This window comes from Phytophthora sojae (assembly GCF_000149755.1).
Source record: "Phytophthora sojae unplaced genomic scaffold PHYSOscaffold_4, whole genome shotgun sequence".
In the NCBI taxonomy this organism is placed as follows: Eukaryota; Oomycota; class Peronosporomycetes; order Peronosporales; family Peronosporaceae; genus Phytophthora; species Phytophthora sojae.
This window is the reverse complement of record NW_009258118.1, coordinates 3528535-3554848: the sequence shown is the minus strand read 5'-3', so window position 1 is coordinate 3554848 and position 26314 is coordinate 3528535. Positions and strand designations below refer to the sequence as shown.

Genomic DNA, 26314 nt, shown 5'->3' with positions numbered 1-26314 from the left:
GGACACTCAAGTCCTGCTGCATCCCCGACCGAAGGAATGCTAGGTAGCATTGCATGCATAGATTTATATTCTGCTCAACATTGCATGTTGCACACTATCACTTGACGATCAAATAAACAAACTGTGCAACAAACATGGATATCTTCAACTCCTGTGGGCACCGTTTACCATCGAGCCAATTGCTAAAGGAACGCGCAGCTACTCATCATGAAGGAGGTCAACTCGGGCCATGTAATCGGTGACCGTGCTAGGATCACGTTACACTATGATGCCGTTGATGTTTCGGGCATTCTTGTCTCGAAAACGCAAAAGACTTCAAATAGTTGCCGTATTGGAGGCTACTATTACTTCTCTACCTGACAATCCTGCTTTTTAACTCTCGAATACGCGCGACCACACGATCCGACACCGCTGTCTGTGCTATCTTCCTCGCACGCTCGACTCATTCGGGGTCATTACTTTCAATTGGGGAACTTCCGGACGTCTACGACGGCGACATGACTTGCCCGAAGCTTTTTGACTTCCCACTGCCTTGATCTAGCACGCACCCTTGTTGTTGTTACCATCGAAGCCACTCCAATCACCACCCTCAGCGTTGGCGTCAAGTTCGTTGTCTGAAAGCCTAACAGGGGCAGGAACAGAGCGACATGCTCCATAATCATGGGTGGTGCAGTGCACACCAGCACAGCTTGCTTCGAAGCTAGCTTTCTGGGCTGATGTAGTGCTACAGCACATACAATTTGTCGGGTGCGTTCGCTGGGTAAGCATGCGGCGTTTAAAATCGCTCAGCTTTTGCTCAATTGTCTGCATTCCTGTTGATAATGCTTCATTCACCTGTTTCCGTGTGGTACCTTCAACCCGTACTTCCAGATCGCGGATCGCGCGCTGAATTGGATCATCCAAACCCTCAGCGCTAAGTTTTTGTGATAAAGCACCCGCTCCATCTGAGCAGCAAGAGCCTCTTTCACTTCATCCTTATCAGCTTCTACTAGCTGTTGCGCTTCAACAAGATGCTGGAGGCTTGATACCCGAGTCTCCATTTGAGCAACAGCAGCTAGCACCTGACTGTGCGCTTCGCCCAGGATCTGCACTTTAGCTGCATCAAGTCGGTCATTAACTTTTTTCTCGAGTGATTTCTGAGGCGAGGCGGGTGAACGCCTTTTCCGCCCAGGTGTGCGAATGTTCCGGGAGAACAAAGTCTCTTAGAACTTCTCAGGCGGATACACCAGAAGATGTCCGCCCGAGATGGTGTGTGTTCCTTGTGACAATCCCTCTCGGGTCGTTTGTCTTCGAACCAAGGAGCTCGGCCGAGTTGGTGAGTTGTTGTACACTGTTGGGTTTCCGAGCGGGGTGCGATACGTACTTCCAAACGTAGCCCCTACGACTCTGGACGATAACCACAAATACAGAGTTATACACAAATACAAATATCCGTCACTTATTCTTTCGAACCCTCGGACGGTGGGTCACTACTCCAGTCAACTAACGAGTCGTATCCAGGGTACTGGTCAACCCTGGGCGACTTCAAACGCGCACCAATCCCAAATGTACTGAACGAAAAATAACCAATATCAATACCCTACCACACAATAGGCTTCCAGCCAAGTCCCAGGCGGCGCTATTCACTCCGCCCGAGATGTAATCGATAATATGAAATGCAGGACCTCGCTCTGGGCGAGAATGCAGCTGCAACTAGGAAATGAAATAGGTGGATCACCCTGAGACGCCTGTACGCCCCAGTCCCCTTACCTAACTTGGCGTACTTACTTCAGGGAGAGATCCAACCACGGTCGTACCTAGCCGCGGTGCCCGGTTGTCCTGCGCTTCCTGCTCTTCCTGGTGGCTTGCGGGTTTCAGGGGAAAACGAACTCTTTATTAAGGGCTTATTTAACCTGTTTTTTCTTATATGCACGGTGAGAGTCGTGTTCTTCCGTACGCCCAGACTCGCAGCATCAGACCCTCAGTCCCCCGGGCATGCACTTCCGGTGGGCTGCTCCAAGGCACTCCAATACTCCTCCTCCCGGACGCGGCTTCCGGCCCCATGGTCCCCCAGGCATGCACTTCCGGTAGGCAACTCCATGGTAGCCGGTCACCACAGCTCAGTCTCGGTCAGACTTGACGACAGACCCCATGGTCCCCCAGGCATGGCACTTCTAAGCAGCTCCATGGTAGCTTGACGCTTCATCTTGATCCCTCGGTCCTCCAGGCATTTTCCGCTGGCAGGCTGCTCCAAGCGACTTGTCACCGACGGGGGAAAACGAACTCTGTTTATCTTTTACTCTGTGGCTATCTTCCTGCAACTTAGACATGCATTCTGCTTTTCACTTGATTTCACTATACTGCGGTTGACGTCGACATCCCGGCCGAGCCAAAATCCAGTGTAGAGTCGTGGGTACAAATCACCTCCTTCAACGTTCCACGGAATCTTTGCCCATCCGTAGTCGGTCTGCCTGGTCGGTCGGAAACATCTTGACTTGAGTATATCTTGATCGTATCTCCCAGACTTACACCCGGCCAGAGTCGCAAAATGAGTTAGCGACTCGGCCAGGGTCGCTGGTCGATATGCATCCTGGGCGAGTCTTCGTCGGGGCCCAGATCCTTGTACTTGTCGCGCAATCCATGTCATCTAATCATCCAATTTCAGCCAATCACACTGCGCCCAGATGAAAATCCAATTTTCCATCGTGTCATTTCACACTCGCACTGACGTTTTGCTCATGGAGCGCTCCAGAGTGCTGCATAACTCGATAGTTTTCTTGCCCAACTTTGATTCGAGCGAAGTGACACTCGAATCCGTGTGTGAGGAGGCCGCAGCCAACAATGCTTCAAGTCGTGCTTGCATTTGATCCTCGCTAGCCCTCATTTGACTTGTCATTGCGTTTTGCGCTTGGCGTTGAGTGTCGTCGACCCGTTCCCAAAGCCGCTACTCAATTAGAGACGCGTGGCGCTCCGCTTTCTCTTCGACGGCTGCGTTAAACGATACCTGCGCCGACCGTAAAGCTTCATGAACACCTTCTTCGCAGAGTTCAGCAATCTGTTGCCTTATATTTTCCGGAGCGATCAATTGTGAGTTGGCTACATGAATATCGAGAGCCTCATCCAGACGAGCGCGAGCTTCAACGAGGATGGCCTCCGCTGAGTCTACGCGACCAGAGATCGCTTGAACAGCATCGCACACTGTCGATTGTGCTGCCGCGTGAGACGCTCTAAAACTCTCCTCAAGGCGAAGCTGCATTTTTTGCTCCATCAAGGCTGCGGCGTGCTCGAACTCGTATCTTGTGCTTGCAACAATCGGATCGACGCGATGTTCAACGATAGCTAGCGCTTGTTGCTCGGCGTCATGGCGGATGCTGCAGAGCTCCTCAGGCTTCCCATTGACTTGGACAAAGTCCTCTTGAAGGGTGACTTGGCGGCGACGATGAAGATGAGTCAGCTGGTCCATCGTGCCGGGATGGTGGTCCTCACTATGCTGAGATCCGTCGAAAGGAGCAAGGGCGTACATCGTGGTGAAGGAAGGGCGTGGTTTGATGCTCGCAAAAAGCCGCACTGAGTAGTTTCAATAGCAAAGAATTTTATCCAACCACAATGCCAATAAACGAACGCATTTGGGCCGTTTCAGTGGTTCCTTCGCATAGGAACGACGGCAAATGAACCTGTAAAACCTCGTGAACCTGGTTCGCGAGGTTTTATCGGTTCGCGACAAATCGGGGGAAGTCGTGTTCGTGTTCGGTTCGTTCCAGGCTTGTGAAGCGGGCTGCTTCCGTTTCGGTATCTGGCACCGAGCATTCAACTGCCCGCACCAGCCGAGGGTATCCTTGGCACCGAGACCGTTATACGAGTTCAAAAGAAGTCCCGCGCGCGTCTACGCATTGCCAGCGTCTAGACGTGCCTTGGAGCTAGCGTCTTAGCCAGTGAGCCAGCTGAACTAAGTACCGACTAAGACGAGGTACTGTAGTGAGAGCACCACTAGCCAGGCGGTGTTGAGCCCTACTGGTAATGGACAGAGAGCACTCTGCTTCTGCCCGTGCAAGCCGATGCCCAAGTAGCAACTGACGGCCAAGGTTTGTGTAATAGCTGCGACTGCCGACTGCTGTGGTAATATGCGGTTGTGCACTCTAAGACGCCTAGGTAGCACTACGGAGTCAGACCTGAAAGAGCCAAAACCATCCTGTTTATATTTTATGCTGCTTGTAGCAGTGTGGCTATTGTGTCGGATGGAGATGACTTGTTATCGCAACCGCGACATTGCAGCGGTGGATTACTTCTTGCCCTTCTTGCCGCCCTTCTGCTTCTCTGCTGCAGTGAGTTGGTTCATCACAAAGGAACGTGAGTGAGTGACTGGGATACAGTACAACGAGTCAAGGAAAAGCGTGTCTTCGGCGGGTTTCCTCACCTTCCTTCGGTGCCGGCTCCTTCTTGCCGCCCTTGGCGTTGGCCGCGGGCTTCTCCTCCTCCTTGGCCTGCTGCTGCTGCTGCTTCTTGTCCTTGCGGCCCATGCTTGCTGTAGAGGTTGTTCTTGGAGGCTTTGCTTGCGGTGCTTGAGGCGAGTTTCAGACTGAACGAGCCAAAGAAGAGCGAGCGCCGGCAGGATCCCAGTGTGCCGCAGCTGGCAGAGGTTTCATCGACGAGCTCTAAATTAGAAAACAGCTTCGGCTGTTGGAAGGCACCAGTCGAGGGCGTTTCAGTTGGAGAGGCAACTCGGTTGTACCAATCGGATATTCCTCAGCAACGTAGTCATTCAGTCAGATAATAACGGACTAGAATTGCGTTTAACGAAGGATCGATGTACTGCACAAGATTGCTACGCGGAAGGCTTGGTGCTGGCAGCTCAGGCACGCTTTTTAAATAAATGACCAATAACGAAGCGTTGAACGCCTACAGCTCGGAAGCAAGCATGTAGCTACGACAATTAACCAGACGATTTCAAGTAGCAATCAGTGGATCTCATTTGTTGCGGAGTTGGTGGGAGATACTTGAGACCCAGATCGCATCAATTGGTTACCAACCACATCGCTTAGGACGGTGTCCTACCGGCAGTCACTCTACCTACTACACCGATACGAGGCAGGATTCCACAGGCACTCGTGTCAATAGGAATATATTTAATTCATTTTGCCAAGGCCATCCGTGTTGATATTTTATGTTACTGGCTGCATGCTGCAGCTAATGAAGGGGATGGCAATGACTGGGCTGCAGGCGCGATTACTTCTTGCCCTTCTTGCCGCCCTTCTGCTTCTCTGTAGATGACAAAGCACAGAACGAAGATAATGAGTTTCCAAGCTCAAAAGAACAAAAACGCAGTTGGCACTAGTGGCTGGGTCGGGAGTGACAGAGCTGGACGTACCCTCCTTGGCGGGCTGCTCCTTGTTGCCGCCCTTGGCGTTACCGGCGTTCTTTTCGGCGGCAGGCTTCTGCTCCTCCTTGGCCTGCTGCTGCTTCTTGTCCTTGCGGCCCATGTTAGCTGGCGAGTGTGGTTCTTGACTTGAGGTGCTTGAGGCGAAATCCAGAATGAGAGAGAGAGGGAGCCAAAGAGATGCTCGATCTCCATCTCCAGCTTCCCTAGGTTCATCTTTAGACGGTTTTGTCTACCTGTTTTTGAAGGGGCGTCGCCGTTTGTTATACTTGGATTTAGTATGCGTGTTGTTGAAGTTGCAGTGACCCGCATCAGACGCGCAGGATCTCATGTCAAGTGCATGGCACCAGTTGCAAGAGAAGCCTCAGCCTCTTGCCCTTATCACGAAACGGACGCGTCGTCTGTGATCTGCCAGTGGCAATCGCACTTGCAGTTGTCGAGATCCATTTATAACCGTCCTATCTGGCTAGGTATCTTTGCCTTGTGAGTGTCTCTGCAGCCGCAGCGCTTGAGGATCTGTTCATTCTGACTTTCGCCTCAAGCACCGCAAGCCAAGTTTCCGAGCACCACCTCCTCGTCAACCATGGGCCGCAAGGACAAGAAACAGCAGCAGCAGCAGGCCAAGGAGGAGGAGAAGCCCGCTGCCAACGCCAAGGGCGGCAAGAAGGAGCAGGCTCCCAAGGAGGGTACGTCGAGCTGCTATCTCATGACAGATGCTAGAACTGAACTATCTCGCTGCGTTGATGTTGGTCAGCTCGAAACTCACTGTGTGCGTTGTGGTTTTGTTGCTACAGAGAAGCAGAAGGGCGGCAAGAAGGGCAAGAAGTAATTGAGCCTACGCGGTCATCGCTGTTCGACCCAGCCACTATTAGCATAAAATATCAACGGATAGCTTTGGCCATTAAATTCTGTGATTGTGGTGAGGGGTCATCTTGAGTGCCAAGAAGACGATTTTTGAGCGGATTTACAGTACAGCAGTTTACAGTGAGCTGAAGCTCTACTGTGTGATGATAGAGGTCGCCAAAGTTTGCCAAGCAGAGTACTGGGCCGTACGACTTACTGTTGCTAGTAGGAACCCCAAAACAACATGCAACGCAGTTTGCAACGCAGTTTGCATATGCAACATGCAACGCAGTTTGCACTCAAGATGACCCCTCACCACAATCACAGAATTTAATGGCCAAAGCTATCCGTTGATATTTTATGCTAATAGTGGCTGGGTCGAACAGCGATGACCGCGTAGGCTCAATTACTTCTTGCCCTTCTTGCCGCCCTTCTGCTTCTCTGTAGCAACAAAACCACAACGCACACAGTGAGTTTCGAGCTGACCAACATCAACGCAGCGAGATAGTTCAGTTCTAGCATCTGTCATGAGATAGCAGCTCGACGTACCCTCCTTGGGAGCCTGCTCCTTCTTGCCGCCCTTGGCGTTGGCAGCGGGCTTCTCCTCCTCCTTGGCCTGCTGCTGCTGCTGTTTCTTGTCCTTGCGGCCCATGGTTGACGAGGAGGTGGTGCTCGGGAACTTGGCTTGCGGTGCTTGAGGCGAAAGTCAGAATGAACAGATCCTCAAGCGCTGCGGCTGCAGAGACACTCACAAGGCAAAGATACCTAGCCAGATAGGACGGTTATAAATGGATCTCGACAACTGCAAGTGCGATTGCCACTGGCAGATCACAGACGACGCGTCCGTTTCGTGATAAGGGCAAGAGGCTGAGGCTTCTCTTGCAACTGGTGCCATGCACTTGACATGAGATCCTGCGCGTCTGATGCGGGTCACTGCAACTTCAACAACACGCATACTAAATCCAAGTATAACAAACGGCGACGCCCCTTCAAAAACAGGTAGACAAAACCGTCTAAAGATGAACCTAGGGAAGCTGGAGATGGAGATCGAGCATCTCTTTGGCTCCCTCTCTCTCTCATTCTGGATTTCGCCTCAAGCACCTCAAGTCAAGAACCACACTCGCCAGCTAACATGGGCCGCAAGGACAAGAAGCAGCAGCAGGCCAAGGAGGAGCAGAAGCCTGCCGCCGAAAAGAACGCCGGTAACGCCAAGGGCGGCAACAAGGAGCAGCCCGCCAAGGAGGGTACGTCCAGCTCTGTCACTCCCGACCCAGCCACTAGTGCCAACTGCGTTTTTGTTCTTTTGAGCTTGGAAACTCATTATCTTCGTTCTGTGCTTTGTCATCTACAGAGAAGCAGAAGGGCGGCAAGAAGGGCAAGAAGTAATCGCGCCTGCAGCCCAGTCATTGCCATCCCCTTCATTAGCTGCAGCATGCAGCCAGTAACATAAAATATCAACACGGATGGCCTTGGCAAAATGAATTAAATATATTCCTATTGACACGAGTGCCTGTGGAATCCTGCCTCGTATCGGTGTAGTAGGTAGAGTGACTGCCGGTAGGACACCGTCCTAAGCGATGTGGTTGGTAACCAATTGATGCGATCTGGGTCTCAAGTATCTCCCACCAACTCCGCAACAAATGAGATCCACTGATTGCTACTTGAAATCGTCTGGTTAATTGTCGTAGCTACATGCTTGCTTCCGAGCTGTAGGCGTTCAACGCTTCGTTATTGGTCATTTATTTAAAAAGCGTGCCTGAGCTGCCAGCACCAAGCCTTCCGCGTAGCAATCTTGTGCAGTACATCGATCCTTCGTTAAACGCAATTCTAGTCCGTTATTATCTGACTGAATGACTACGTTGCTGAGGAATATCCGATTGGTACAACCGAGTTGCCTCTCCAACTGAAACGCCCTCGACTGGTGCCTTCCAACAGCCGAAGCTGTTTTCTAATTTAGAGCTCGTCGATGAAACCTCTGCCAGCTGCGGCACACTGGGATCCTGCCGGCGCTCGCTCTTCTTTGGCTCGTTCAGTCTGAAACTCGCCTCAAGCACCGCAAGCAAAGCCTCCAAGAACAACCTCTACAGCAAGCATGGGCCGCAAGGACAAGAAGCAGCAGCAGCAGCAGGCCAAGGAGGAGGAGAAGCCCGCGGCCAACGCCAAGGGCGGCAAGAAGGAGCCGGCACCGAAGGAAGGTGAGGAAACCCGCCGAAGACACGCTTTTCCTTGACTCGTTGTACTGTATCCCAGTCACTCACTCACGTTCCTTTGTGATGAACCAACTCACTGCAGCAGAGAAGCAGAAGGGCGGCAAGAAGGGCAAGAAGTAATCCACCGCTGCAATGTCGCGGTTGCGATAACAAGTCATCTCCATCCGACACAATAGCCACACTGCTACAAGCAGCATAAAATATAAACAGGATGGTTTTGGCTCTTTCAGGTCTGACTCCGTAGTGCTACCTAGGCGTCTTAGAGTGCACAACCGCATATTACCACAGCAGTCGGCAGTCGCAGCTATTACACAAACCTTGGCCGTCAGTTGCTACTTGGGCATCGGCTTGCACGGGCAGAAGCAGAGTGCTCTCTGTCCATTACCAGTAGGGCTCAACACCGCCTGGCTAGTGGTGCTCTCACTACAGTACCTCGTCTTAGTCGGTACTTAGTTCAGCTGGCTCACTGGCTAAGACGCTAGCTCCAAGGCACGTCTAGACGCTGGCAATGCGTAGACGCGCGCGGGACTTCTTTTGAACTCGTATAACGGTCTCGGTGCCAAGGATACCCTCGGCTGGTGCGGGCAGTTGAATGCTCGGTGCCGGATACCGAAACGGAAGCGGCGATTGGGCAGCCCACTTCAACTTGCGCTATTCTCAAAGCAAGTTATTTTCTCGCCGCACCGAGTGCAACCGTTTCCCAACCGTCCGAGAAAAACCAACCTCCTCACGCTCGTGCTTGCAACCGGCTGTACGACTGCGATCAAGGCAATTGCCTTGTTGCTTCACCTCTCGGTCATTCTGGTTTTCGCCTCAAGCACCGCAAGCCAAGTCTCAAAGAACCACTTCACTTCACCACTTCTTCAACCACCATGGGCCGCAAGGACAAGAAGCAGTAGCAGCAGCAGGCCAAGGAGGAGGAGAAGCCCGCGGCCAACGCCAAGGGCGGCAAGAAGGAGCAGGCTCCCAAGGAGGGTACGTCTATATTTCACAATAAGGCCGAATGCTGTTGGTCAGCTCGAAACTCACTGTTTGATCTCGTCTTATAAAATTCTAGTGTCCATGCTAGAGAGCTCTGCTTCCATCGCCTCGGCACAATAACTATAGCCCGAAATATTAGATCACTTCAAGTGTATATATGCCATATCATAGGCCCCAATCTGACTCTATTATGCTCGTCGATGGGGCAAATCTGACTACCTGTGCATAGATCCGACTGTTTGACGTCGCCAGTGTTAGTGCCCACATGCGACCAGTAGAGTAGCTCCTCCCTGCCATGAGCCCCTCGCTCAAGCGGCCGCCGCCCGCCGTCCAAGCTCCGGAGGAGGCTCGATGGCAACCCAAGCCGAAGCTCTGCGATGTACCGAGCGTACGCGTGGCCGCGCGGCTGGACATGACGACGCTGCCTCGCGCCGTGATGGAGTTGGTGCTGTCCTTCGCCGTCAAGAACGTGTCGGAGGCCAAGGTGCTGCCTACGAAGCGCAGGGGGTGGAGACGACTGTCGCGGCCTGACAAGACGCCGCTGGCCACAATAGCGGAGTGGCGCCTGGTCTGCCACTATTGGCGCGACCTGCTGGGCGAGATCCTGGCCCAGTACCAGCAGCGGACCGTCAAGCTCAACCTCTCGCACAAGTCCGAGGAGCAGCAGACAGCCATGCTGAAGCACGTGACCAGTGCTGGTCCACGAGTGATTGAGCTCCGAGTTGCACTCTTCGGCCACACCACCAGACGAGTCGGCGCCGAGATGACGCAGGTGGTGGACTGGCCAGCGTTGCTCAGTGCTTGTCCGAACTTGCAGCGCCTCGATGTCTCCAAGATGGCGTATCTTACGCGGCGGGATCTCGGCAAAGTGCTGGATGCGGCGTCTCAGTACTGCTTGAAGATGAAGGCGCTCGTACTGCCGCTTCCGATGAGATGGAGCAAGCGCGCGCCGAAGATTGTGGGCGCGTACCGGAATGACATTGATGATGTCGCTCTTGTCAAGCATCTTACAGCAGCTTTGGAGCGGTGGTTCATGCGTGGCCATTGTGGAGGTCTGCGGCAACTGGTGATTCCACATATCCCAGCGTTATCGAACCAGTTCTTGACTGCAGTGAGTAAATTTTGCCCGAACGTGGAAATCTTGGACGGCTGGAAACTCACGTACGTTAGCGACGGATGGGGAGCTGTGCTATGCGATGAAGAGTGGCGAGTGTCTATCGACGTGTGGGAGAAGTTCTGCGCAAACTGTTCTGACTTGCGCGAGTTTAACTGGGCCGTGGTCCCATTTGCCGATGCGTTCTTCAAACCCTTTGGCGCCACGCGGAAGTGCCGACTTACCGATCTCGCTTTTGACTTTACCGACGCGTTCCTCAGGAGAAAACGGTCTTCTGGAGCTGTTCGAGTCGTGGCGACGAGCAGCAATTTGGCAGAGCAGTTGATACGTGCGTGGTCTCTCCAAGCCGCAGTTCCAGTTGAAGCGGTGACGGCAGCGGAGATCGCGGCTTTAGACGATACCACTCGTCCGTACTCGTCAGCGGGGCTCTGCTCCCTGGTGCGCGGCCTGCCATTTCTGCGATCATTCAAAGTGTTTCTGCATCCGCGGCATCGAATCGACCTGGACGTCTTCGACGACGACTTCCTAGAGCAGTTGTCCAAGTCCGCGCAGTACCTGACTCACTTCAGCTTCGCGGAGGCCGGTAGGTACGCTGGCCCGCAAGCTCTGGAATGTGTCAGCGACCGAGGCCTGTTGTCGCTTGCGAGCATGACCCATCTCTCGGATATCTCGATCGCAGCATTGTCAAGCACGTCGGGCGCCGGAGTGTTCCCGTTTATCCAGCGCAAGTCGTCGATCATCCAGCAGCGCAATGTCAGGATCGGCGTCATGCGGGACTTCGACTCGATCATCCTGCCACTTCTGGAGCTCGTGGCGGGTAAGCCGGCTGGCACCTTCTCAGATCAATCCTTCGCGCTGATGCTGCTGAACATCGGCCATCTGCGTGACTTCACGCCGAAAACTTGTGACCCACGAGAGTGGGAAGACCAACTTCAAGAGATTCAACACCAACTCGAATCCAACCACCCGACCCTGCGATTCCAGCTCACGATGGAGCAAGAGAAGCCTCACCCGGGTACCACCAACGTCGCGGAAGGCGGCGACAAGTTCTTTATCTCGAAACTCGCAGTGTTCACCAGCAACTGGAAATACCAGGACGTGATCGAGGGCACTTTCTACCGAGGAGATATCGCCATATCGACGCCCTTCGACTGGGTCGTCAAATGCTGACGATTGTCGAGCCTAAAATCAACACAAAGCCAGCTAGAAACAAGTGCGTTCAAGGAGAGAGAGAGGAGCGAAAGAGACTTGATCCCAGATACCAAGTCAAAGTCGATGTAGCCATGTCATGTTTTCCCAAAATTCATAAAATAAACAGCGTATTCCTCTCCTCTCATTGGCCCTGAACTTCAATAAAGCCATTCCAAAAACTTGAAACTCGTCTCAGTCGGATATTTGCCATGGAGTCGCTACCATTAGCGCTGCAGCGGGAGATCTGCTCGTTCGCGGCTGCGCCAGAGCTCATTCCGCATGAAGTGGAGGGCCGCAGCGCCCCCGACTTTGCCGCGCTCTTGACCGAGCCGTCCACTATCAACTTGCAGCGTCTGGCGCGCGTCTGTCGCTCGTGGCGCGATATCGTCGCGGAATTCTGCGCGGACCATGAAGCCACGCGCGTGTTGACTCTCAACTTCACTACTGGCCACGAACAGGAGCAGGAAAAGGAGATCATTATGCAGCTATTAAGTGGCAATAAGGGTGAGAGGCTGCTGGACTTGAGGATCGCCATCACCGCCGAGAAGAGAGCTCTGTGGTGGGACCTGGACGCTCAGGGACAGACGCCGACTCCCGACCAAGCCGAAGCAGCAGCAGCTGAGCTCTCGCAGTGGGTGGAGTGGAGGAATACCCTCAAATTATGCCCCAACCTTCTCCGGTTGGACTTGAGCGGGGTGCCCCTGCATCATTTGGCGATGGGGGACTTGCTGGATGCCGCGTCGACGTACTGCAAGCACCTGGAGGCGTTGATACTGCCCAAGAAGGACCGGCTGTATGCAGATGCAGTGGCGGACAATATGGACTTTGTGTTCTGGAGACTGTACTCGGCGCTGCAGAGGTGGAACGAAGCTTCGGGAGGGTTGAGACAGCTGACAGTGCCGTCAAGAAGCGAGTTCGATCGAGAAGGAACGTCCAACGAGTTCTTGTCGACGGTGCAGAGGTTGTGTCCGAATTTGGAGTACTTGGATGGGTGGAAACGATCGTATCATGAAGGAATGAGGCTGGTTGCGTGTGATGAGAGTTTGTGTGTCTCGCGGGATGTCTGGAAAACGTTCTGCAAGTCGTGCGTCGCGCTGCGGGAGTTCAGCTGGGTTGTGGTGCCATTCTCTGATGAGTTCTTCCTCCCGTTCGGTCAGACAACAAAACCGCTGCTGACGCGGCTGCAGTTGACGTACAACACGCGCGCACCATTCCGTATCCGACGGCACGAATACTCCACAGGTGGGTTGAATGTACTCTTGTCAGGTTGCCCGGCGCTGGAGCATTTGGACGTTGTTCTTCACCGCCTGCAGCCGTGCGACGCACTGATTTACCCGCAGATCGACGAAATGATCGACCCTGGCGTATTCAAGGACGATTTCTTCATGGCCTTGACGGACAATTGCCCGCAGCTTCGTTCGTTGAGAATCCGCGAGCTGGGGTCCTCGAGCGCAGTAAAAAAAGGAAGCGGCATATCGACTTTTCACACCGTCACGGATCGAGGACTTGCAGCTCTGTGGCGCGCTCCAAATCTCGCTCACATTGACATCCAAGACGTTCGGTGTTCTCCCGACGCGATCTTGGACTTCCTGACCACGGACTTTAATACTTCTCAAGGGCCTTCAACCTGCAGCGTACGATTCAGAGAGCTCGGAGTTTGCTTTGGCGAGGTGGTGCAGGGAGTGCTGAGCGATCTAGCGAAGACATCAAATCAAGAAATGCTGGTAAAAATGCCTCTGGCAATATCACTGTCGAGCCGACGAGGCTACGTGTTCGAGCGGTCTTGGCTCGTCGAGATGCAGCAGGCTTTTCAATCCAAGTACCCGAAAGGCGAGTTGCGCTTCGCTGTCTTCAGTTTGAAGAAGGACAAGGACACTGGCCTCCGATCCAGCACCAGCGGAAGCGTCGAGCAAGAAGTAATCGCGAAAATTCTAGCCCGTGCATGGATTAAAGGTGACGTCCTCCGCATCGGCCGACTAGTGCTGTACACCGACGTCTCGGCACTCGACAAGCGTGTTCGAAAAGTTCTTGAGAGCAGAGCAAGCCGCGGCAGCTCGTGGATCGTGACCCAGTGAACACACCTCTTTGTAATCGTAAAGTATCTAGGTAGGTAAGTGTGCCTCAAGTGTATTCAATAGAAATCGTGCATGTTGATCCGCTCCTGTCGTTTCTGGCGGCGCTTGGCGCGAGCGCTCGTCTTCTTGTGCACGTCGAAGACGTGGTCGTCCTTGCGCGTGCCCATTTTGGCCGCCACAGCCACCATGCCTCCGTGTTTCTTGCGAATGGCCATCACCAGCGACCCATAGCCCAGATCCTTCAGGAGTTTAGTGTCGGGCATGTCGCCCTCCAGTTCGTTCTCCCTCGAAATGTTGCGAAGCTCCTGCAGAACCATTTCAACACACAGTCAGCCAGTCGTGACATTGCGGCGAAGTATGGGAGACTTCTCGTTTTTCACCTTGATGACGCTGTTAAAATCGCTCCAATCCTCCGTGTCACTTTTGATAGCCAAGCCACGTGCAATTTGGAGGTTGGGAATGGCTCCAACATTGAGTCGTGACCCAGTGCGAAGCTGCTGAAGTCGTCGAGCCAGCATCATCATTAACATCGGCGACGATGGCCACAATTTGTTTTAGCTTGCACATCGTCAAAACACCATATTATGTGGTGGACATGGAATATGCGACGTGTGAGCGCATTGAAGCGACGCCTTCAACAAAGCAATGGACGGATACGCAGATCTGGTGGATGACTTGCTCGCGTTCCCGAGTGAGAACAAGGAGAAGGTTGCTGCAGATGGTGTTGAGGAGGGCAGTGAGGAGGACTTGCAGCCACAAGCTTCAGCGTTGGACTTGGTGATTGAGGGCGACGTGGATGCATTAGCAGAACTGCTGCAGGATGACCCAAGTTTCGCCATCAATGCGCGAGACTCCAAAAGCGGGAGGTCCCTGCTTCATGAAGCCTGCGCAAGAGGACAAATGGAGGTTGTCAAGTTCTTGCTGCAGAAGACGGACGCAGACTTGATGCTTCGGACGATGCTGGTGAGCGCGTGGGGCGTTAGAAAGAGGTGATGATGGGATGCCTTCGCACTAAACCTCTCTGTTACAGGGCCGCTGCACTCCTCTTCACTTGGCGGTCACGAACAACTTCCGCCCCATTGTTTTTCTCCTGCTTAGCCACGGTGCAGACGCCTCCAGTCACGATCGGTTTGCGTGCTCGCCCATGCACTACGTCAAGTCTCTCAGCGTCGCCAAGCTGCTGGTTCAGTACGGGGGTAAAGTTCTCGACCATAACGCAGTAAGTCAACGAGACGTTACTGGGGGAGTGTCGATGCACTAATCAATGCAATGCTCGTATATTTGTCTAAACAGAAGAAAAAGCACGCCGCCGAAAGTGTCAAAGCCTACAGTGAGACCATCCGCAGAGATCATAGTATCAGCGCCACTGAGCGTGATGCGGCGATGGAGACCAACAAGGCGCTGGCAAAGTACCTGGAGAAGCAGGCAGAAGCGGAATACCGGGTCAAGCTCGAAAGCTTGCGTCATTTGAAGAAGCAAACGAAAGAGCAGGGCGGCAGCACTCGCTGCCACTATCCCTAGAAAGCGAAGCAAACGTAGAGTGTCAAGTGGACCAATACACCACCCCTTACAGCACTCGTAAATGAGAGCATGCAGCAACTTTCCGCGCTTTTAATAAATAGTCCATCGAATAGTCCGATACATTTCTTGAAATGACTGCACCATTTCACCAGGGCCACACACCCCAAAACTCATTGACACCTACGTCACTCGTCCGATCTTTGCGTGTCATTTTCATTCCCCGACGAGAACCACCCCCAGTTCAAGATGCAGGTCAAGGTGATCAAGGCCGGCAAGCGCGCCAAGGACTACGGCTCCGTGCAGGTGGCGGGCTCGGCCCCCACGGTGGCGCAGCTGAAGGCGGCCTTCGAGAAGCACGCGCGCGTGTCGCGCTTCCGCCAGAGCCTCAAGCTGCAGGCCGCGGACGGCTCGCTCGTGGCGCTCACGGACGACGCCAAGCTGCTGGTGGACTACGGCGTCAAGGGCGGCTGCACGCTCGTGTTCCGCGACCTGGGCCCGCAGATCGGCTACCGCACGGTGTTCGTGGCCGAGTACCTGGGCCCGCTGCTCTTCGTGCTGGGCTACGCCGCGCGCCCCGCCTTCATCTACGGCGCGGACGCCAACGCGCAGCCGCTGAGCCACACGGCGCTGCTGGGCGTGGCCGCCTGGTCGCTGCACTTCCTCAAGCGCGAGCTCGAGACCTTCTTCGTGCACCGCTTCAGCCGCCCCACCATGCCGCTCTTCAACCTCTTCAAGAACTGCGTCTACTACTGGAGCTTCGGCGCCGTGGTGGGCTACCCGCTGTGCCACCCACAGTACGCGGGCCCCACGTCGGACCTGCAGGTCAAGGCCGGCCTGGCGCTCATGGGCGTGTCCGAGTTCCTCAACCTGTGCGTGCACGTGCAGCTGCGCAACATGCGCCCCGCCGAGGGCTCCAAGCTGCGCCCGATCCCCAAGGGCCCGCTCTTCGCGCTCGTGTCGTGCCCCAACTACACGTTCGAGGTGCTCGGCTGGGTCGGCTTCTCGCTCTTCACGCAGGTGGCCGCCAGCTACGTGTTCACGGTCGTGGGCTTCCTGCAGATGGCCGACTGGGCGCTCAAGAAACACCGCGGATACTTCAAGACGTACGGAGACGAGTACAAGAAGCTGCGTCGCAAAGCCATCATCCCCTTCATTCTGTAAGGGAGCGAGTGGAGTTAGGACACCCGAGTTGGACCCAAACCGTGAGTACGACTTTTTTCTCTTACAGCAAACCTGGATGGAGATAAACTACTAAACACGGACTGGATCAACTTACTTGGGTGTAATTCTGGCTGTCGCTACTGCATACTACAGCATAACGACGTCCCGTGATCGTCTGTTCCCATCAAAATCCAACGAGGTCATTTCGTCTCTCACCTTGAAAAAAGCGCTCCCATTTTGCGCCAAGTGTACGTCCGATCGAGACCAACTCTATTCTGCGTGTATTCATTAATGCTGAAATGATTGAGCTTTTTCATGTTGGACGGTGCTGAAGCACCATGCTCTATGGTATACTGCTCGGTAAAGAAAAATATGTCACTGACTGCCAACGCTAAGAGCATCAGCGTGAGTAAACTCATTCTTCTCAAGATACTAGCAGTAAATGTTAACCTATTTTTCATCCGCAAACTCGTCTAGCACAATCTCCTTGCGTAGGCTAACTTGCTGGCCTAACACCTCCGGTTGCTTAATCACCATTTGCTCCGTGAGGTAGCGTAGTGTTGCCGGGTTGAGCATAGCACGCTCATGAGCAGGCGTGATCCCCTTCATCTGCCGATGACGAGTAGCGTGTGCATCGCTCAGCAGGTGTGATAGGTCGACTCGACCGTGGCCGGGTACATTGATACTCAGGGGCGATCTCTCTTCAGGTTTTGTCTCCGCCTTCCGCGAAGTCACAGGAGCTGGCAATGGCTGCGCTGAAGCCTGTCCGTCCTCCTTCGGAGCTTCGTCGCGGAAAGCTTCTTCCTTCTGCCTCTGCTTCTTTGCCAGCTTCTCTCGACGCTTCTTCTCTTTGCGTTTGCGCAGCTCCTCCTTCTGTCGAGCCTTCTCCAACTCAAACACCAGCTCCAAGCGCTTGCGCTCCTGCTCGTGCTCTCTCGAAATACGCTCAAGGACGCTTTCCATCTCGATCTACACAGTCAAACCAACAAACCTTTAGCACCGTGAAGCAATTCATATAAAGACGAGCGATCGAACCATTTCAGTTGCGTTCGGGTCGATTTTAAGCTCGAACGTCGCGTCCAGCTGAGATGACGCTTGATCCAGCGTTGGAGCCTTCTCTTCCGTACGGGTCTCAGAACTATGGAGGTCACCTTCAGCCGATGCATCTTGTGCTGGCGGTTCTTCCCAAGCTTTCGAGTCGGCCGCTATACCCGCCTCAGGGTAAGGAACTTCTTCAGCAGATTCATTGGTAGCAGCCGTCCACGCATCCGCTGCTGGACCAGCTTCGGTTTCGAGACCCGGGACTTGGAACTCCTGGTTGATGTCATAGTATCCGACAGAAGGAGGCTCCCACACGCTCTCCTTTGACGCCGAATTGACGTAGTAGAACGCCTGAGAGGTTTCATCCCATACCTGCGTCCAGTAGCCTTCGTCACGTGGACCTGCGAGGTGTTCTTGGATCTGGTTCTGCGTTCGAAGCTGCTCCGACTCGAGAAGCAGCCACTCCAGCATCAGCGGGATGAGAGCTTCGTCCTTCTCGTGGATCTGCGTGAAGATGAAGGTCGATATGTCTCTTTCCTGGGCCACAAGGTCCTGCTTGTAGTGAATTTTCTCCTTAAGAAAGAGATATCTAACAAAACCAGTCGTTAGCTGCTTGAATCACCGATCGACGTAAACCCACGGCACACTTACATGTTGTCCATTTGCTGCTGAGTCACGCTTTCGAATTTGAAGCAGCGAGACTTTACATCTTTTAAACGCTCGCCGATCGTTTCGATCTGCGTAAAGAGTCCTGCCAGCTCTTCTTCTGCGGCTTTCTCGGTAGACATGCCGTCAGTGTTTTCGTCTTGATCCACAGCCTCTGCCGCAAGATTCAGCATTTGCTTCTTCATTTGGGCGTTAGCATCCGCGATCCGCTGCGCGACGAGTAAGTCCACTTTGAACCTCTACCCATTGAAAAACAAGCATGGGAAACCGTAGTTAGATCACACATTCGCGGCAGCGAATATGATTTGTTGTAAAGCCTCTGATACTCACCTCTCGGATCAATATTTTCTCTAGTTCGTGCATTCGATCGTCTCCCTTCTCCTCGGGGTCATCTTCTGCAGCGTCCTTTGTTTCCGCTTTGGCTTCGTCAGGCACACCCTTCGCTGTAAATACACAACAACCGCCATCAGTATTCATATATCCGCGAGCTCGAGTCCGCAATTCTTCCCACCTTGATCAGGGTACTCCTCCACCGCGGTGCCTACGTCAGCTGGTGCGGCCGCCTGGCTCATTTGCACGAACGCTTCCGCCCAGGGCAGCCAGCTCGCTTCAGCCTCGTCAAGCTGCCCTCTTGCCTGCATTTAACACCATCCTACATCAAACCTCCTACCCCGAAGACTCATGAGTAGCCACTTACATGGGCTTCAAGGATCGACCTCGCGATCGCCTCTTGCAGGGCCCACTCGGAGATCTCGGCGTTACCACTGGGGGTAGCATCATACCCGACAACTAAACCTCCAGCAAAAAGTGTCAACGAACAGCCATTCCGCCACCTTCAAGTGCTCAAGTACTGACTGCACCTTGCTTCTCGGCCGCGTACTCGCTGATCCGCGAGCAGAAGGCGTCGTAGTCGTCGAACGTGAGCAGCGTCTGGATACAGAACCTCTTCTCGGTGGACAGCGCCGACTCGTACTTCAGGTTCACCTGGATGGCGTCCACCAGGTCCTGCCCGGAGCAGCCCAGGTCGCCCACGACCTTCTCTAGCAGCCGCTCCACGCGGTCCTTGAACGCCATGAACGAGTCGTACTGCTCGAGCGAGTACCCCGTCACTTTCCCCTGCGGCTTGGCGTCCTCCGGGTCCGACAGGAACCGCTTGTAGTGCGACTCCAGGAAGTGCGTCACCGCATCGCGCCACTCGCTGCCCTGCACGAACTGCGCCACCGCATCCACCAGGAACCCTTTGTCCCCCATCGCCGACTGTGACCGCACGTCGCTTCAAGATTTACCTCTAGTTAAGTCCCACATGGCTTCACTTACCCCATTAAATAGCTATATTCCACACATAAGTATCCCATCTCCACTATATCTCATTTAGCTATCCATTGTCAACTTATATGAGTCATAAGTATCCATCTCACGACTAGCTCAAAACTGAGATGAAGAAGCTGCTCGCCCGGCACTCGAGCTCCCGCAGCTCCCGCGCCGCCTCCTCGCCGCCCGCTCAGCCCCGCGCGCGCGCCGTGTCGATCGCCTCCGAGTTCGCCATGGACTTCCTGTCCGAGTCGCAGAAGCGCGGCGTGGCGGGCGTGGTCGCGTGTCTGCTGCCCGCGGTCACCGACGGCTCGAGCGACTTGAACTGGTCCAGGGCCTTCCTGCGGCTGCTCATCGAGCACTTCGTGGGGCTCTCGAGCGCCCAGACCGAGGCCTACCTGCCCATCCTGACCTCCAGGTCCCTGGAGCTGACCCAGAGGGCGCACCAGCCTTCGAGCGCCACCCTGGAGGAGCTGGACCCGGCCCCGTTCCTGGCGCTTATCGTGCCCGACCGAGAAGCCGCCGGGGGGCTCAAGCGCTGGACCAAGAAGCTCAAGCAGAAGACGACGAGACATGGACCCATTATGAGCAGTAGTAATAACAATAGTAGTAGTAATAATGGGTCCATGGACGCCCCCTTCGAGGCGGAGCTGCTCACGACCGAGCGCTTCCGCCTCGAAGTGGTCAAGCGGCTGCTGTGGTTCACGGTCAAGAGCGTGGGCTACGACGCCCGCGCGCGCACGCTGCTGCGCCGACTGGTGCTGGCCATGCAGCTGCACTGGGGGGACGTCACCCGCGAGGAGGTCGAGATCGGCCAGACGCTGTTCGCCGAGGCCACGGCCATGCCGCTGGACAAGGTGGCGGCCAAGCCCAAGCTCTGGGGGGACTGGAAGCGCAACGCTGCGATCGGCGCGGCGGCGGTGACTGGAGGCGCGTTGCTGGCTGTGACGGGCGGACTGGCTGCCCCCGCCATTGCGGCGAGCTTGACGGCACTAGGAGGAGCTGGAGTGACGATTGGAGCGGCGGTGGGCTCCACGGTGGGGGTCACTGCTACGACGGTGCTGTTTGGAACTGCAGGTGCCGGTGTGATGGGCATGAAGGCAGATACGAGGACGAGAGGAGTTCACGACTTCAGCTTTGATCTCGTGTCGGCTGGTGACGGCATGAATGTGTACATTTGCGTGTCTGGGTGGCTGGATGACGATGACCCGCCTGTGAGGGGATTCCGGCGAGCGTGGGGGGACAGCAGGGAGTACCTGCGCGCGTTCTACAGACAGAGGAACCCGGAGAAGGTGGACCAGGTGGACCAGGTCATGGATCGCTATAAAGGACGGGAGGACGAGTTCTTCGGGATCTTGCGACGCAAATACGGCATTGAAGCGGGCAGCCCCGACAACGACCCGTTGGGTATTGCAGATCTGTCGCGGATGTCCATAGCAGACCAAGATGCACGATACAGCGACTTTACGAGTTTGAACAGCGACTCGAACGCGATTTCCAGCACTACGTCTACCGCAAGGACGAGCAGTGGCAGTGGCGGCTCAGTGTGGGAGCTGGGGACCAAACACGAGCCGCTGCGCGCGTGGCGATGGAAGGACCGCTTCCCTCAGGGTGACCAGTACTGCCTCGCGTGGGAGGAAGCAGGGCTTCGACGCTTTGGCAAGTCCATGCGCACGTTTGCGGCCGAGCAAGTTTCACAATACGCAACGACTGAGCTCGTCAAGTACACGGCCCTCGCGGCTTTATTCGCTGCGGTGGCGATCCCGCGAGTCATCTTTCGCCTAGCAGACATCATCGACAACGCGTGGACAGTTACCATGAACGCTGCAGACGCTTCGGGGAAATTACTGGCGGATGCACTGCGCCAGCGCGAGCAGGGCCTGCGTCCTGTTACGTTGATCGGCTATGGTATGGGTGCCAGATTGATCTTCTCGTGCCTGAAGGAGCTCGCCAAGAGCGAGTCGCTGGACGAGGCGTGCGGAATTGTGGAAAACGCAGTGTTGCTCGGATCCCCCGTCCCCTTGGCACGAGACGATTGGACCAACGCGCGTCGCGTGGTCTCTGGGAGGCTTATCAACGGGTACTCCGAGAAGGATTGGATGCTGGGGATCATGTACCGGTACCAGGGCTGGGCACTGAACTCGGCTGGCATCGCTCCAATCGACATTGCTGGCGTTGAGAACGTGGATCTGTCGGAGATTATCGGTGGACACCTCGAGTACAAGAGCAAAATTGGTGCTATCATGGATCTGCTCCAGCTGGAAAGCTAGGGCGACAGTGTAAGTGGTGTATATCAAGCATTCATTTTTGGTTAGCTTGGAACCGGTACCCAGATCGCTCGCTTCCCGCTTCCTACTAACACTCAATAATTTTCAAGTTTTTAGGAGTATTGATCCGCTGTACGTCATATTTACATTGATACAGTTCTGTCGCGGACCAAGACGATTCAAAATTGTTGTCAACGCTTGTCTTTCGTTTGCAGGCTTCGCTGGGCAAACTTCTGGATGTGGCGGTGCATTTCCTCCTCCTTCCTCTTGGCGTAGTTGATCTGCTTGATGAGGGCTGATGCTTTTCGCCTGAAGAAGTTGATCTGGTCCAGAGCTTCCAGCGTTTGCTCGGCCTGGATCCGATTCGACTTGGGGCGTGTCGACATCTTCCTCAGACCCTGTCGCCCCTGTGGGCCAGCGGCTCGCAGACCGGACGGGAAAATACTGTTGAACGTGAACAAGCGAGGCATACATCGAGCTTGAATGGTCTCCAGGCCTTTCGACTTGGACAGCAAACTGAGACACTTTTTCGTTGACGGGACGGGCTCAACTGTTGTGGACATGGGGAAACTTGTACGACGACTACCGGTGAAGCTGAGGGAGGAGCGTCTCGGGAGCCCCTCGCGCTGGACGTTGTTGGTGTAGTGGCGCAGGACGCTGCCCTTGCGGTTAAACAGCCTGGTGACGTAGGCCATGTGGGTGACGGCTAGAGTCAAGTCGTTGGTCTCGACTGCGATGGTGCCGCGGATGAACTCGATACGGCTCCGGAGCAAGATTATATCCAGCTCACACAGGTCTTTGATTCGAGGGTGGGTGTTGACGATCTTGTTGGACATGTGCATGCATTCCTCCGCAAAGCCCAGCTCTTTGGCTTCCATCCCTCCCTCCGCTGCGAGGTAATAGGCCTCCAACGCTTCTTTCGGGTTGTCGGACTGGGAAAGATGGTAGCCGAGCAGAGCGTACTGCTGGTACGGCATTGGACGGATAGTGGATGGAGCGTTGGGGCTCTCCGCTGCGGTCGTCAAGTTCGCTTCGGACGTCGTGGAGCCCGTCGCAAGGGAGGGGGGAGCGATCGAGTCTCGACCGGACTTAGTGGCTGCGTATCTGAGCCACTCGGCGTACAAACCGTGGAGAACTTTACGCTGGGAGGGTAGCATCGTGTCGTAGACCACAAGACGCATCTCTTCCGTGTTGAAGAAGTACAGTTTGTTGTGCGGGTCGATCGTCAGCAGCGCTTTCTCGCACGGGATGAGGCTTTCACGCACTTGACGAAGCAGCGAGACTTCCGACGTTGGACGTGGAACTTTGAGGCCAATTCCAATGCCGCTAGCCTCGCTCATGCTCCCGTCCTTATGAATTGTCGACAGGAGCGTCAGTACGCCGTTGACCGTCCTCTCTTCGCTTGGTTGTGGATTGATACTGAGCAGCTTTAACGCTGTCTGGGCGAGTGCGTCCAGTGAATCGACGATCGACATGACCCGCGCTCGAATGTGCTGCGGCACCAGTGTATCCATTTCGTCCAGATCTTTGAGAATCACGATGTTGTTGCTCTCTGGCTGGATGGCGACGTACTTCGCGTCCAGCATGAAGTTCAACAGCTTGATCAGCGACCCCGGGTTCCCTTCCGTGCGTTCGAACACAAAGTCCAGCACGTGGGTATCCATGATGGTGATATGGTACTGCTGGCACAAGAAGAGACTCGTCTCCTGGTACGTGAAGCAGTCCATCTGACGCGTGTCCACAGTCGGCAGACTCATGACCAGAGCGAGCAGCATCGATCTGGCGCTAGCGGTATGCTTGGATATCCCCCGAACAGTGATCAAGAAGTAAACATTCGGCAACTCTTCAAGCACCTTGAGTACCAGCCCCAAGCTTCGGTTATCCATCCACTGGGCGTCGTCAAACACCAGCATAATGGGCTTTGCCGCGCTCACCACTGCGATTACAGAGAACAAAACTTGCCGGAAAGACCTCAACACTCCTTCCCCCTTCTCCGCAGTTGATTCCGTCGGCGCTGTCATCGTCGGGTCTTCGTACGGGAACCAGTGTCGCAGCTTTTTCAGCGTCTCTTTCGTGACTTGCTGGTGCAGAACCAAGTATTCCAGCGCTGTAACTCGCAGACCATTCGGGGATGCCGCCTCCACAACACTAGGTTTGCCGTTATCGACTATACGCCGGGCAAAGCTGCTATCCAGATCGACTTCTCCCTCAGGATCGTCGTTGTTCTCGTCATGAGTTGTCAGGGTGCTGGCCCGCGAAGGTCGTCCGTGCTGGCTGGGTCGATGTACTGTCAAGTTGCTGCTTTTGACAGGATCGAGAGCCGTGGGGTCTTCAGTAGTGAAGGAACTATCGCGATTGATCCCCGCTGCATCGATTGTCGGTATTGAAACCTTGCGTTGCGAGGCTTTCACCATGATTGTTGCCATAACTTTAGCGATACCTCGCCAAGCGTGGAAATCCACAGCCGTGTCCACACTATCGCCGCATCCCCTGAAGCATCGGAGTGAATGGCGCTGCACGACGTGGTTGATGAGCATGGTTTTGCCCGTACCGCTGTCGCCGTACACGACTAGCGCTCGGTGCAGTGCATTTGATTCACTGATGTTGGACTTGGGCACGGAACCAAAGAGCGGCACTGCGTCCAGAATGTTGCTACACCGGTAGGGTGCAGGATAGGCCGTGTCTGGTAGATCGGTCGCAAATACTTCGGCTTGCGAGTATTGCTGGACGGGGAAAACCTGAATGGGCTCGGTCTTCCCTTTCACTATCATCTCGATCGCATCTCGAAAATGCACCGAGTCTTTGGTCTCTTTGTGCGTCCGATCGTCGCAGTAAATCTCCCCCACAGGAGCTGCTGCCATCAACCTCGCAGCCAAGTTGATTGAGTCGCCTACGACGGCGAATTCGGCACGGGCATTGCTGCCAACGGAGCCGCAAAAAACAGAACCGGTAGTTACACTATCCACGATGGGCAAATACACCGTCAGTACAAGTTCGCTTGGACTAAAAACATAATAAACGTACCCAATCGACGCCTTAACACCACTTTCCAGGACGTAGGACGCAAACTTGATGCCGCGGAAGCCTATCAAGCATGGGAAATGTTGGATTTCATGCACAACTATTGGATTCAATAGCAAAAACTTACAGTTGTTTTCGTGAAAAAATGGCGGCAGTCCGATAGCAACAATGGCGATAGCGCCTTTGTCGTCGATAACAAATTGCCGCAACATTCCCTGAGCCTTGTACGCGCACTCTTGAATCGTGCACAAGTTCTGATGAATCGTCTGCAGCTGTTTCTGCTCGTCCTTAATCTCAATCACGCCCTCCAGTTTTACAAACGCGACAGTAACATTCAATCGACACGGACTGAGGGTGAGCCCCTTTTGCAGGTGGGACACAATCGCTCCAGGCACGTAGCACCGAAGAAATCCGACCAAGTCTGCAGTCGGCTCAAGTTGCGGGGATACGAAACTCGCTCGATGGGGCTCAAACGGTGGGAAATCTCCCGGTACTTCGTTCACCAGATAATTCCCACTAATGTGGCAGACCACGTCCAATTCAGGAAGAGATTCGAACCGTGACTCCAGCGCATTAAAAGCCTCGGGCGACAGCGCCACCTGGCCCTTCCGAGCGTTCTCCTCTGCGATGCTCATCTGGCGATTAGCGTCGCCGCTGAGGTAGAATTCCCACCGGTTGAGCACCCCACCAACGTGGTTCCCCGTCATGTCGCTCACTCCGATACCCACGTGCATCCCAAGCAGCTGTAAGTGAGAACTCTCGCTGTCGTTTCCTCCACTAGTGACTGCCACCTGTAGGGCGTGTAAGGCTTCTAACGCACAGCAAACCGCTCGATATACCAATTCCCCACTTGGTGTAACTTTCCCTCGAGAAGCTTCAGTCTCCCACATTACGATAAGTGCATCACCCGCGAATTTAATGATGTCGCCTCCATGTTTGAGGATGACGTCGATGACCGGCTCCAGACTTTTATTCAGCGCTGTAGTGAGCGTCTCCACGGCGATTCCTTGCGTTGCAATGGAAGTTTTAGGCCCGTGGACGAAATTCATACTGGAAGATGAAGACGAAGAGTACGGAGCGCCACTTTGTCTTCTCCGTATCGTATCGCTAGGACTGAGCTCGTCGTCGTCGTCTTCAAAACTTTTCTCATCCTCGGCCTTCATGGATGATTCTCGTCTGGAGGATACTTCTCGTCGTGATGATGCTTCTCGTCTGGATAGTTCTCGATAGCTGGAGCTGAAGATGTTCCCAGCCGTAGGACTGCGAGACTTGGATACTTTCGTTGGAGAGTCGTTATTGTGGAGTATTGAGCCGCTGCTGCTGCGTGGGGTGCTTGATAGAGGTGGTCTGTTACCTAGAGCTGGGCCTAGAGCCGCCACAGATGGAGATGAAGGCGCGGTAGTAGATGAGGACGATGAGGTGCTGTTGCTACTGCTGTTGTTGTGGGTATCTCGGCTTTGTCGTCGCTCGTCCTCGCTGAGTCTGCTACCGAGGGAGGAGAATCCGGAGATGTCGAAGAGCGCCACTGCAGCCAAGAACGAGAAGCTCTCGGGCCCTCG

The 26314-nt window shown here is 54.5% G+C and overlaps 9 protein-coding genes across 9 annotated transcripts; 5 read left to right on the top strand and 4 right to left on the bottom strand.

Moving 5' to 3' along the window:
• Positions 1-2923: 2923 nt before the first annotated feature.
• Positions 2924-3502, bottom strand: PHYSODRAFT_300671 (hypothetical protein; the record flags this gene model as incomplete). The annotated part of the gene is made up of 1 exon (XM_009528439.1): positions 2924-3502. One exon carries the CDS (start codon positions 3500-3502, stop codon positions 2924-2926), a length of 579 nt encoding a protein of 192 aa, XP_009526734.1.
• A 6180-nt stretch (positions 3503-9682) lies between these two features.
• Positions 9683-11671, top strand: PHYSODRAFT_331603 (hypothetical protein; the record flags this gene model as incomplete). The annotated part of the gene is made up of 1 exon (XM_009528438.1): positions 9683-11671. The coding sequence occupies one exon, from the start codon at positions 9683-9685 to the stop codon at positions 11669-11671; it is 1989 nt and encodes a 662-aa protein (XP_009526733.1).
• A 230-nt stretch (positions 11672-11901) lies between these two features.
• Positions 11902-13767, top strand: PHYSODRAFT_499800 (hypothetical protein; the record flags this gene model as incomplete). Its single annotated transcript, XM_009528437.1, has 2 exons — positions 11902-13248; positions 13342-13767. 2 exons carry the CDS (start codon positions 11902-11904, stop codon positions 13765-13767), a joined length of 1773 nt encoding a protein of 590 aa, XP_009526732.1.
• Positions 13768-13823: 56 nt separating this feature from the next.
• Positions 13824-14288, bottom strand: PHYSODRAFT_504309 (hypothetical protein; the record flags this gene model as incomplete). The annotated part of the gene is made up of 3 exons (XM_009528436.1): positions 13824-14072; positions 14157-14187; positions 14251-14288. 3 exons carry the CDS (start codon positions 14286-14288, stop codon positions 13824-13826), a joined length of 318 nt encoding a protein of 105 aa, XP_009526731.1.
• Positions 14289-14412: 124 nt separating this feature from the next.
• On the top strand, positions 14413-15028 carry PHYSODRAFT_498613 (hypothetical protein; the record flags this gene model as incomplete). Its single annotated transcript, XM_009528435.1, has 3 exons — positions 14413-14475; positions 14587-14730; positions 14798-15028. The coding sequence occupies 3 exons, from the start codon at positions 14413-14415 to the stop codon at positions 15026-15028; spliced, it is 438 nt and encodes a 145-aa protein (XP_009526730.1).
• Positions 15029-15521: 493 nt separating this feature from the next.
• PHYSODRAFT_285961 (hypothetical protein) lies at positions 15522-16562 on the top strand. Its single transcript, XM_009528434.1, has one exon. The coding sequence runs from the start codon at positions 15535-15537 to the stop codon at positions 16447-16449; it is 915 nt and encodes a 304-aa protein (XP_009526729.1). The 5' UTR covers positions 15522-15534; the 3' UTR covers positions 16450-16562.
• Positions 16563-16899: 337 nt separating this feature from the next.
• PHYSODRAFT_360555 (hypothetical protein) lies at positions 16900-19407 on the bottom strand (the record flags this gene model as incomplete). The annotated part of the gene is made up of 7 exons (XM_009528433.1): positions 16900-17418; positions 17485-18079; positions 18142-18395; positions 18487-18599; positions 18668-18791; positions 18854-18951; positions 19017-19407. 7 exons carry the CDS (start codon positions 19405-19407, stop codon positions 16900-16902), a joined length of 2094 nt encoding a protein of 697 aa, XP_009526728.1.
• Positions 19408-20234: 827 nt separating this feature from the next.
• On the top strand, positions 20235-21737 carry PHYSODRAFT_503375 (hypothetical protein; the record flags this gene model as incomplete). Its single annotated transcript, XM_009528432.1, has 1 exon — positions 20235-21737. The coding sequence occupies one exon, from the start codon at positions 20235-20237 to the stop codon at positions 21735-21737; it is 1503 nt and encodes a 500-aa protein (XP_009526727.1).
• A 188-nt stretch (positions 21738-21925) lies between these two features.
• On the bottom strand, positions 21926-25918 carry PHYSODRAFT_501470 (hypothetical protein; the record flags this gene model as incomplete). The annotated part of the gene is made up of 4 exons (XM_009528431.1): positions 21926-23872; positions 24146-24692; positions 24759-24819; positions 24883-25918. The coding sequence occupies 4 exons, from the start codon at positions 25916-25918 to the stop codon at positions 21926-21928; spliced, it is 3591 nt and encodes a 1196-aa protein (XP_009526726.1).
• Between the last annotated feature and the right edge of the window lie 396 nt (positions 25919-26314).